Source organism: Natator depressus, chromosome 21 (genome assembly GCF_965152275.1).
Source record: "Natator depressus isolate rNatDep1 chromosome 21, rNatDep2.hap1, whole genome shotgun sequence".
Classification (NCBI taxonomy): Eukaryota; Metazoa; Chordata; order Testudines; family Cheloniidae; genus Natator; species Natator depressus.
The window spans coordinates 4,530,879-4,543,171 of NC_134254.1; the positions used below are offsets into that span (position 1 = coordinate 4,530,879).

Below are 12,293 nucleotides of genomic sequence, written 5' to 3' on the forward strand. Positions count from 1 at the left end.
CTCTGAATTCAGGCGGTGTTTCTGCATTCTGTCTGCGGCAATAGTATTCACTTGCTAAAGCGGAAGGGGGACAAACCTGGAGCACACTGGTAGAAAGTAATCGAAAGCCCTTTGGCTCTGTGCCAGCCACCAAAGCATTCCCATTAAATGAGTGGAAATTGGGGCGGAGGCAGAGGGACAGAGTTCAGGGACCCACACAATAGCACTTGGCTACATGCCGAAGCAGCAGGTGTTAGGAGGGCGCGAGAAGGAGCGCTGTAAAGGCTTCTACACAAAATCTGGGCTGGATTAGAGACCTATATGCACGGGGGTCAATCTGCACTCCCACAGCTTGGGGAACCGTGTGTTGAATTGCAGTCGCCGCATTCCGGGAAACTTTCAGAGAATAACCAGTAGTCACAGGACATGATGCTCTGCTGCCTTGCTGCTACCTACCAGGGCCGGCTCTAGGGTTTTTGCCGCCCCACTTTTTTTTCGTGCCCGGCCCCGGCCCTTCCCCAAATCCCTGGCCCTGCCTCCTCCCCCGGGCATGCTAGCTCACCTCCACTCCGCCTGCTCCCCTGAACACTCTGCTTCTCCCCCGTCCTTCTCAGGCGAGGGAGAGGCAGTGCGTTCAGGGGAGCAGGTGGAGCGGAGGGGAGCGAGGGTGGCGGGGGGGAGTGCAGGAAGTAACGGGGGGTGTAGAGGAACCGCTCCCCGCTCCAGCTCACCTCCACTCCACCACTGCCGCCTCCCCCACGCGCGCCGCCTCTCGGCTTCTCCTCCCTCCCTCCCAGGCTTGCCGCGCAAAACAGCTGTTTGGTGCGCGGCCAGCCTGGGAGGGAGGGGGGAGAAGCGGAGCGATGGCGGCACACTCAGAGGAGCGGGCAGAGCGGAGGCGAGCTGGGGCAGCGGGGGCACGTTTCTAGGGGCGGGATGGCCGGCGCCAGAATGCCACCCCTAGAAATGTGCCACCCCAAGCACCTGCTTGTTTTGCTGGTGCCTAGAGCTGGCCCTGCTACCTACCTAACTAGCTTGTCTATTTCCTCCTCCTTCATTGCTTCTCCCTTTAAGACCAGACTACCCAACCCCTCATTGACTCTGTCCATTGATGGCGATATCACAGGACCTACAAATCTTTGAAATTGGTCTCGGTCCTATGGAATGGCTATAGCGTTCTGGGTGCTCCACAGTTACCAGACAGGACCAGGATGTGTTGCGGGGGACCTTAATAAACAGGCGGACTTCCCAGTCAGGTTGCTGCTTAAGCTATGGCTCTTTTTGTTTATACCCTCCCACTACAAGTCTCACTTTGTCTGGGAATTAGAGCTGGAAGGTGAAAGGATCACTATGCCCTTTGCTAATACTAATTAATTAAGTCTCACAACTCCCCTGGGAGGGGAAGGTGAGGATTGTTATCCTCATTTTGCAGATAAGAAAACTAGGGCATGAAGAGATTAAGAGACTTTGTTTCTGACGCCATGTGGCTGTCATGACTGTGTCGATTGTAAGCATTTTGGGACTGTCTCTCAGTGCATGTACAGTACCTCGCACAATGGGACCTTGATCTCAGTTTGAGCCTCCAGGTGCTACTGAATACAAACGATGATGACTTGCTCAAGGTCACGCAAAGCGTCAGTAGCAGGACAGGCAAAACCCAGGAGTTCGTGCTCCCAATCCCCTCCTTTAACCATTAAATGACTTTCCCTTGCCCAACATAGGGACTGATAACTTGTAGGAAGAGAAGTCAGGCCAGGGGCGTGGAGTGTTGCGCATACAGAGGTCAGATAAAAGGGGAGCACAGCAGGAAGGTTGGGGGAGCCCGACCATGTAATGAGGTAGAGGGCTAAAACAGCCTGCAGTACACAGGCCACTACAGCACCTTCTTTCCTGCTGGTATTTTTCTACCCTTCCTTGTCTCTGCCTTCCCACTGCCTTTGCAGAGCAATGATCATTTTTTAGCCCCTGTCTGAAGCTGTAAATAATTTAGTTTATCTTGCTGTTACTGAAGCCGCTGTCATATTTGTTTGGAAGCCCCCAATGCTGGCGTGTTTGTATTTCATTTGTCATCTCTCGCCTCTAATTTTTACATTTCACTCCTGCCAGATGGGCCAGCTGCTTCTGTGTTTGGTGGGGAGGTCGCAGGTCAGGATGTGCTGTTCATGCTGCATTCACAGAGGGCTGACAAAAAGAGACACAAAAGAGAGGGTTTAGGGGGCTGAGGAAATTGAAACTGAGAGGCAGAGTGTGGGAGGGCGGAGGGGGCAAAGCCCTTGTGACAGTAAAGTGACCATCAGGGATCCCTGAGCCAGTTCAGACACAGTAAGACCCAACCGAGAGCCTTAGCCCAGGATTCAAACCAAACTGCTTTTCCCACCTTTTTTCTGTTTTGAGTCTGCTTCTGCACTTCTGGGTCCTGGATGGTGAGAGAAATACCAAAACAACTGCGGACATTCTTTGTCATAACGCTGTATTTCTGGTCCAGCCAGAAGCAGGGAAGGTGAGCTGGGGAGCCTATGAAACAGTTTATCCATGTGGGATTTAGGGACAGTTTTGCAGACTCGGGATGCTCGGATCAGCATCTGAACTTGTGGGTGCTTAGCCAGAAATTTCTGAGTGACTACCAAGGCAACTAAAGCTTTTGGATCTTGAAATCATAACAGTGGTCATGAACTGGTGTGCGAGTCAGACAGACAGACAGACACACCGCTGACCCCTGCTGGATGGAATCAGGACTGTGTGTCATAGGCTCTGTACTGCCCCTTTTAGAGCAGGAGGATCTCAGTTGTATCCACTGTTGCCATAAAACTCTAAGTGACCAGGAGGATCTGAGTTCTATCCCTGCTGCTGTCTTCAAATTCTGAGTGACTACAGCGTAGTGTTATTATTATTATTATTTAATATTTCTCTTGCAGTTGTGTCTAGAGGTCCCAGTCAGGGACTGGGGCCCCTTTGTAATTGGCACTGTGTACACATAAATTTGTAATCTAAGTGTAATGATGCCCCTAGTTAAATCATCTGTGGGGATTAAACTCATGATCTCTGAATCTCAAAGCAGGAGCTGCTTGTGTTTGGGCTAAAGGGCAGATCTATTAGGCCACACACAGCAGCAGAACCACAATTCTCTATATTCCATCTAGTTATTAGAGAACGACAAAGAGCAACACTGTGTTAGGTGAGGTGCCTTTACATACATTCACCTCAACAAGTCCGTGAGACAGAGGAACAAAAATCAAAGCCAAAAGGGTGAAATGAGCTGAACTAACAGCTTCTGCATACACTTAATCCCTAGCAGAGGTGTTGGGAGGCAGGTTGGGGTAGGGATGGAAGAAACAAGGGGTAGACCTGGAACTTAATATTGGAATAGACGAGACTGTGGTCTGGGCCAATATACAGTGGAGGCGTACTGGGGATCAGCTGAGTCTGATTTCACACTGTAGTTCATAAGCAAGTATTTCAATGCAGGTTTTCCCCTTTACCTATTGTTCATTACATTACAGTGTCAGGGTACATCTGTGCAGCCCACGGCAACAGTCTCAGAGCCCATGTTGTCAGACTCAGGCTCACAGTACTCATGCTGCAGTGCCAAAAACAGCTGGGTAGATATTGTGGCTCAGGCTACCCCCCTCTCTTAGACTTCAGAGTCTGAGCTCCAGCCCAAGCCCGAACATCTATGCAGCTATGAGGAGTGCCAGAGCACGAGCTCGAGTCTGTAGACCAGGTCTCTAAGACTTGCTACTGCAGACTGCCCCTTGCTGGGTAGACATACCCTTCGGCACTGCAGGGCTGAATGGGAAGACAACCTCTGGCCTGAAGACCTTTTAGGCTGCCCATTAATTGTGGTGGTAATTTTTCTATGGACAGATTTTCAGCACCATGGCACAGGCCACTAACATTTGATCTAAGGGAGTAAATCCATTAGCTGGTAGCAGTAGCAGGGTAGGGGACTTCCCACTGGAGAAGGACACAGCACACACTATGTTGCACCTTGATTTAAGAAGCCTTCCAGGAGTCTGGGACATAGCATGAGATTCCAAAAATCTTTACAAGAAATGGCCAAGGGAAAGGTATGTTTCCTTTTCCTGGATTCCTTGGTTCACCGCCATCCAAAAGAATGAGCAACCTGCCTCATGTACAGTATTCCCAAGATCCAGCTTGGGGTGTGATCTCCATTCATTCTCTTTTACTTCATAATCAAGACAGAGAGATTAATTTTTACTACTCCTCCTCCAGCAGTTCTGCTCTTTGGGAGGTAGGCAGAGGCCTCAAGGAGATTGAGTATCCTTGGTCCACTGGAATTTGCAGCCTGCAAGGCTCACTCTATATGCTGCTCTCTGCAAGTATGTTATTGTCTACAGACCTATTTATCTCTGTTAGGGCCGTTGCCATAAATAGTAGGATAAAAAAGAGCCTTTCCAGTGAGTCAGTGAGATAAAGGCTCCAGTCAAGAGCTCACTTTAAAGCTATCTTACAGATTCACTTAAACCTCAATAATTCTTTTCTTTAGCAGCATTCATATTTAGATCCATTATTCAGGGGTGGCAGGTTTGTAGAAATTTCGGTGGTGCCCAGAACCTGCCCCCGCCCAAACTCCGCCCCCCAACTCCGCCCCCCACCTGCCCAAGGCTCTGGGAGGGAGTTTGGGTTGGGGAGGAGGTCTGGGGTGCAGGATGCAGGCTCTCGGAGGGAGTTTTGGGGGTGGGAGGGGGTGCAGAGGTGAGGGCAGTGGGGTGAGGGCTGTGGCTGCAGATGAGCAGTTTGGGGTGTGGGTGGGGCTCAGGGCGAGAGTAGGGGTGAGGGGTTTGGGGTGTGTGGGGGTGAGGAGTTTGGGGTGTGGGAGGGGCTCAGGATGAGAGTAGGGGTGTGGGGTGAGGGGTTTGGGGTGTGGGAGGGGCTCAGGATGAGAGTAGGAGTGTGGCGGTTGAGGGCTCTGTCTGGGGCTGGGGGGTTTGGGGTGTTAGAGGCTCAGGGCTGGGGCAGAGGGTTGGAGTGCAAGGGAATGAGGGCTCTCACTGGGACTGGGGATAAGGTGTTTGGGGTGCTGGAGGGGCTCGGGCAGAGGGTTAGGGTGCGGGGGGATGAGGGCTCTGGCTGGGGCTGGAGATGAGGGGTTTGTGGTGTTGGAGGGGGCTCAGGGCTGGGGCAGAGGGTTGGGGTGTGGGGGGATGAGGGGTTTGTGGTGTTGGAGGGGGCTCAGGGCTAAGGCAGGGGGTTGGGGTGCAGGGGGATGAGGCCTCTGGCTGGGACTGGGGTTCAGGTGTTTGGGGTGATGGAGGGGCTCAGGGCTAGGGTTGAGGGTGCGGTGGGGGGGGTGAAAGCTGTGGCTGGGGGTGTGGGCTCTGTGGTGGGGCAGAGCTGGAGATGAGTTTGGGGTGCAGGCAGGCTGCTCCGGGACAGGGGCCAGAGAGGAGGACTCCCCCCAGCCCTTTCCCTGCCAGCAGCAGCGAGCTCTGGGGGAGGAGCCCCCCTTTTCCGCCCCCCCACAGCAGCACACTCACCCCCACCACTGTCACTGCATGTGCTTCTAGGGCCCCTCTCAGGTCCAGGAATCTCCCTCGCCTCCCCCGTGGTGGGTGCCGGGGGGAGCTGCGTGCGCCTCCTCCCCTGCTGTTGCCCCTGACTGTAGCCTCACTGGGGCTGAGGGATGGGGCTGCCCCTTGCCCAGCATGGGGCAGGAGCGGTGACTGCGGGCAGGGGCGCGCCCTGTGCTGGTGGAAGGTCCCGCCGGAAAAGGGATGGGTCTGAGGTAGAAGGGAAGGCTCAGTCAGTCTGCCCTGGCAGTCGAGATGGGGGCACTAAGACTCTGCGGCAGCAGTAGCTGCAGGGAGGCAGCATGGAGCTGCTCCGAAGAGGCTGCCAGGGATGATCGGCTCCAGGGCCCTGGGAGGCAGCAAGAGGGGGCCGGGGAGGCACTCGTAGGAGGCGCGGGGGAGGCGGTAGTTGGGCCACGGGGGACACCCAGCCCCAAGTATTGGTGGAGCTGGGCCCCTGGGCTCTGAATATTGCTGGTGCCAAGGCACCACTTGGAAATATAACTTGCCGCCTATGCCGTTATTATATTCAAAAAAAGGGAAAAGGGGGAGGGTGAGGAGGACAGCTACATCAATTGCCTGGTATGGAAAGGGAAAGTGGTCACCTCTTAGTGCTTTTCTTATTCAGAAGCAAACAGCCTTTCAGTAATGAAGATCGCTCCCTTTTTTTGTTTGAGTCTCAATTTTGCAAGGCTCTTGTCACCTCATTTAGGAGAGGTTTGGCACGGGGAGATTAAGACTCTTTGTGGAGCAGTCAGTGTGTCTGCTAATGTAGATGTTTACCTAAGATTGCATCCAGCCCTGCCACAAGGAAAACAAAACAGCAAAACCTGCTTTTGTGTTGAGTATTCGTTCCACTGTCCAGTCCTACGTGGGAGAATAGCACTTTACTGCGTAAAGTAACAAATACATTCAAATGGGTGCGGGGGTCTCAGGCGACTGGTAATGGCATTTGGAGGTTAACAGTAAGTGAAAGTTGATATAATTTGATGACTGTTCATTGACACCAATAAAATTCAACATATGCCAGCCACGGCTGTATAGTGGAATCTGAAAGACTCTGCTTTCCCTGTATACCATGGGATAGAAAAGCACTGTACTACTACTCTGATACCACTATGCAGGGACAGCTGGTAATGCTTACTTTAATGGTCATTGCTCTGTGTAAAATAAGTTGGAAAGTCTCTATCCGGTTCCTAGTGGACAGGTGTCCACATCACCACAGTTGGCTGTCGTTGGCCCCTTTATATTAGCTTATGTTACTGCAATTATACGGATGGTCATAAAGTTATCCAGCTCTTTTTAAAATCCAGCCGCAGCCTTTGACTCTCTACCCTTCTGTGTTTGTACAGTGCCTAGCACAATGGGGCCCCAATCTGGATTGGTCCCTAAGCACTGCTGTAATAAACGTGCTTTACAATATCCTGCCTGCCTGCAGGGAGTGTCACAGCTTGACTCCACATACTGCGCGGTAGCATTTTCAGTCCTCTGGTGACTGAAAGGCTCCTTAATTTCCAGTCATGGGGCAGAGTCCTGAGGTGGGAACTGATTAGCCCTCTTTACTTCACCTCTCCTGATTCGGAGAGCAGCTCTGATTGTGAATCAGAATTTCAGTCCACACTGAGGTTCTACTCAGTGAAATGGCTTTGGCGATGAGCACAGAACACTGTACACTCCAGGAGCAACACTCATCATTCAGCTTGGCACACTTAATGGGTTCTTTGCGAGGAGGAAGGAGTGTGGGGAGAGTCAGGGAGATTCGGGCATGACAACTGAACTTAACTCTAGTGTCTCCAGCCTTGGGATAAGAAATTACAGCTTCCAGCACTTCAAGACCCATGGCTTTGTAAGAGAAGATTTATTAGCCGCGTGTTTTCCTTTTAATTAATGTGCAGATGCTGTCTTGTTAATGTCTTTTATTGCTTTTTATTTAAGGTAGCATGTGGATTGTGAGTTTGTTGCTGACAGAAATGGGGCATTCATAGTGCTGATCTGAGCCAGATATAGTGGGTCTGGTTTTCAGAAATGCTGGGTTCCCACAGATCCACCTGAAGTCTGTGGGTGCTCAACACCTCTACAATCAGGCACACTTTGGGTAGGACTGTGCATGTCTCCTAGCAGCACCCAGTGGTGTTTTCATCCCAGGGCTCTTTTCTCCCCCCTACCCCAGATGTCTCTGCTAGTGCATTTCTTTTCTGATCTGCAGCCTCTGCACCTGCTATACTGGCCCTGGAATCTGTGCGCAGAGCTCTGTCGCTGCACCTCGGTCCTGGTCATTATTATCCCCTGTTGCTGCACTTATCCAGCCATTGCTGGGCTTCCCTCCCACCGCTCTGGTGATGCACCATGGTCCTGACCAGGAGTGGCACCCCCTGCTGTTTGACAGACAGAGATAAGTTCATCAGGTGTCCCTTTGCACTGACGCTTGTGTGTATATCAGGTGCTCCCGGAAGGACAAGTGCGAGCGAGCAGATGAGCCGTACCGATTTGCAGCCAGCATCAACCAGTGTATGAGTGTCACTGTGCAGCCCAGCAGCATCTCTGTGTCTGAGCACAGCCTTCCGGTAGGTACAGGTGGCAGGCGATTCTGTGCGCAGGCCCTCAGTCCCATGGGCAAGGGTAGCTCAGTTGTGACAGACAGTGCTCCAGACACACAGGCTCAGATTCATGGTGACAGAGCCATTTTTTTTCTCTACAGATACTTTCCCATGAACATGGAGTTCAGGTTCATGAAGGGGTTGGTAAGGGAAGGGATATTCCAATCCCTTAGGAGTCAGAGGTCACACAGACACCCATATTCCCAAATCCAACCCCAGTGCCCACATTTTCACTGAGCAACTGCCAGCCTCCGTTAAACATTGAAGGAAAAGTTTCTGTTTTCCCAGCCATTACTTGTCCCTCTGGGAGGATCTAGCTGCCCATAGGCTCCCAGCTATTCCTCTCTAAGCAGCTGCACACCCTCCCCACCTATTCTGTTCCAGGTGCTGCACTGGGACAGGCATTGCCCAGCAGCTGGCTGTCCCCAGAACACCTGCCACCCTTTTCCCAGGGACTGGCTAGAGGGGACTGTCTGACCATCATAGGTCAGTGGAGAAAAAATTGCAACACTGTCCACCTTTCCTCCTCTGGTAACAGTGAAAGGAGTGGCTGGGTGCTATGCATCTGGTCTTTTTCTCTGTATAGGGTTGATGCTCCACAGAGAAGCAGCAGGTGCTGAAAATCTAAAGGGAACTCTGGGTAGTTCTGACCGCTAATGGGATCTTGGTTGTATTTTTTTTCTTTCCTTTTCCCTTGTTCCAGCTCAGCCTGCTGGTGAGTGATGCTCCAGACCTGTCAGCCGGAATCACCTGTTTGTTTGGAAACCTCACTGAGGTGGAAGGCCAAGTTTCTGGCAGCCAGGTTGTCTGCATTTCACCGGCCCCTAAAGATGTCCCCACCATACCTGTGGACCAAGGTGAGCTGATTTAATTATTGGAGTATTGCCTGGTGGCCTTGTGTTTCGCCTGTGAATTCACCTTATGGGGGAGAGGAGCCAGCAAGCGCTAAGCAGGTCTAGATCTAGCTGCCGGGCAGAGCAGAGCAGACCACAGCTGTATATCAATCCTGCCTGAACCCCGCTGATGCTATGCGGGATGACAAATCATCCAGGAATGGGGTCGGAGGTGGCTATTCGGTGACAACCCAGATCCTCAGGATATAGGCTGTACCCAAGAAATCCCAATAACTGGTGAATCTTCAAGCCAGCTACCCTCTTGTCTCTCATCTCACCAGGGAACTCACCCTTCATGCTAGGCAGATGTGGGAGGTGAAAGTGTGGGGGTTGCTGCACTCAGGCCTGACTCAGTTGCTGGGAGTAGGTGGATGAGGTTTCTATTTTTTGGTTTTGATCTTTGGGTTGTTTCTTCATTAATGTCACTGCTGTCATATTCCTCCTCTCCCCACTACCCCCCTCACCAGAACCAGAATGCTACTTGTTTTAAACTCATTTTCTCCGTGGCATGCTTCCAGGTGTCATCTGTGCTTTCCTGCTGATATTTTCGTATATGTAAAATGTTATGCTGAATTTGAGTGCTCATGAAAGTTAGGGGCTTGGCGAGAGCTAGGAAAGTGAAGAGCAAACCTCCCTCGCACAGCTCAGCCAGTGCAGTTTATTCTTGATTATTCCAGTGGTGAGCATCTTACTTAGCTCTGTTAGTGCCCTCCGTCCTTGCCTGCAACACCCCCTCCTGGGCTGCATTTCAGGATAGACTGTGAATTATCCCCAGTCCTGTTGTGAGTTTATGCTGAACCTCCTCTAGGGAATGTGATGAGACCGCCACACTCGTTTCACTTGTGACGTAAGGTGACGTGCAAACCCTAAATCTCCAATGTGTTTTCCCCCCTCATTAGGTGTGATTTGACTTGGGGGGGTGGTCCATGGAGCCAGTTGGCTCAGCTTCCCAGGGGCTCTGGGAGAGGCCGTGTCATGCTCTTGTAGCAGCTTCCACTGGCTAGCCGTGGAACAGCATGGCATGGTCCATTGAAGTCCCCAGAGGATACACAGTGTGTGGATTATTGGCTGCTCAGAGACCCTTCGCTTTCAGAGACCCCGTGCAGCCTGGTGTCCTAGTGTACCCGTGGGACCAGAGGTGCTTGATTTTCTCCACACCACACCAGAAGTGGAGGGGGGGCTCAGCGAATCATCGAGCCTGCCTTGGAAAACCAGTACCTCGCCAGTTGCAATCTCTGTTATTTCTCGTGTAACCCCTCCTCCCCTCCTCTCTTTGCAGATTGGTTCGGGTTGGAGCTCCAGCTGAAATCCAAGGAGACAGGCAAGATGTTCGTCAGCACAGAGTTCAAATTCTACAACTGCAGTGCTCACCAATTGTAAGACACCCTCTCCCTCCTTTCCCACTTTCCCTCCCCACCAGCATCCCAGACCCAGGCCCCTGGTTCTTCCCCCCGGAATGGAGCCTGCTGTCTAAGTACATGGTGGAATGGGTTTCTTTATTAACCTCTTGAGTGCCACAGCTGATGCACACCCCAGGAAGCCAGGATTCCTCCCAGGACACCCAGTGTGCCATGCCAGATTACAGAACTGCTCTGAGGTGCGTTGTGTATGGCCTTAGAGCCCTTCTTGCACCACCAAGATGGACATCAGCCGAATGTGTAGGAAGCAGCACAGAGGGTTAAAACAGAAGAGGAATAGGATTTTCAGTCGTGTGCTGGGGGAGGTTCTGGCTTGATGCTGGCAGTCTGACCTTTCAGGGTCGTCAGCGACAGAGAGAAACCAAGAGATCCCCATCATGTGGAAACTTTTCCAAGAGCACCAAGATTTATCTGCTTTAGCAGAGAATGAGTGTGTCTGAAAGAAGCTTGACCGGCTGGTGCCCCCAAGCTGCGTGATCCTGCAACTGTGAGCTCAACTCCATCCTTACTCACAGGCAGCTGGGGGGAAGGGAGAGAAGAAAGTGCCTGGGAGTTTCCTATAAAGCTGCTCCAAGTACCTATAGGAGAGACAGAGGCCTTTCCCTCCATAAACGGCTAAGACAGCGCAGGGCTGTGTTGTGTTGTAGACTCTCAAAAGGAAGACAAAGTGAGATGGGACAGGAAGAGGTGTGGGGAAAGGGACAGGGGTGGTTGTGTCAGGAGAGCACAGGAGTGAAGTGAAGGGAACTAGGCTGGGGTTTGCTTTTCAGCTTGTTTTTCATACACACACGGAGAAAATGTTTCTGCTAGAGATGACGCCTTTGCTGTGTCTCCTTCCCCTAAGATCAGGCCAGAGAAGCCCCACAAAGCTCTGAGTTCCTTTCAGCTTCACGTTAAAAGATCCTAGCAGGCGAGTGCAGAACCCTGTCAGTAGCCTCAGGGAGGGCAGACTGTAGACACGGTGCCTCTTGGCTCTCAATCTGCTCTTGAGACGGCTGAGCAGTGCAGCAGCGTGTTCCCCACAGCAGCCTTTCCCCCGGAAGCCCTTGAGGCAGAACGCTGCTGGCTGGCATTTGTTAAAATTTCTTAAGTGTTTATAGATATCTCAGTGGGAACAGACAAACCGAAACCTCGCACAACCAGAGTGAAACATGTGGAGGACACGGGAGACAGTGAATACTGTGCCAAAGATCAGCTAATGAAAAGCAGGCCTGAACCGCTCTGCTGGGGAAGGAGCTCCTACTGCCAGGGATTGGACAGCTGGCTCCAGAATTGTAGAAGTTAGAGCTGGAAATGCTCTGTTAGCCCTGCTTGCTTTATCCTGCTGGTAGGGGCCAGGGAGTGTCCAAGCAGGATCGTCCCCTTTTCTATTCAGCATTGCTTTGTCCAGCCTAGTTTTCAAGTCCCAGGTAATGGGGCTTTTCCCACTCCTTTGGGAGACTCTTCCACAGTCTAATAGGCTTGGCTTTCATGTCATTTTCCTGGCATTCAGCCTACATTTTGCCTTTAACTTCAGCTCAGGCACTACAGAGATAGTGCCCATATGAGTCCCTCAATAGATGGGTCTCATTACTCCCAGTTACAGCCCATCGTCAAATCCACGCCACATGCTCTCCCCCGCCCCTGCCACCGCAAACAACCCCTGTACTTTCATATTCCTGTAGACAGTGATGTCCCCACTTCCTCATTCCTAAGCCAAGCATAATGGATTTTAGATAACTTTCTCTTCCCCTCCTTGTAAATCCATCCTTCAAGTCTCTTATTCAGTCTTGCTGCTGTTCCCTGAATTCCCACCAGTTTGGCTGGAACGAGGATGTCCCTTCAGGAGATCTGGCTGGACTTCCTGTTCCTCCTACCTTACCTGGGAGTGGAGAT

The 12,293-nt window shown here is 51.8% G+C and overlaps 1 protein-coding gene across 2 annotated transcripts in view; it reads left to right on the top strand.

The window, feature by feature from the left end:
- Positions 1-12,293, top strand: part of PLXNA2 (plexin A2) — a 312,031-nt gene that overhangs the window by 200,491 nt on the left and 99,247 nt on the right. For both annotated transcript variants that reach the window (XM_074936273.1, XM_074936274.1), the window contains exons 6-8: positions 7,951-8,074; positions 8,811-8,964; positions 10,280-10,376. In XM_074936273.1, the coding sequence (XP_074792374.1) occupies positions 7,951-8,074; positions 8,811-8,964; positions 10,280-10,376 (375 nt within the window). The remainder of the gene's footprint in view (positions 1-7,950; positions 8,075-8,810; positions 8,965-10,279; positions 10,377-12,293) is intronic.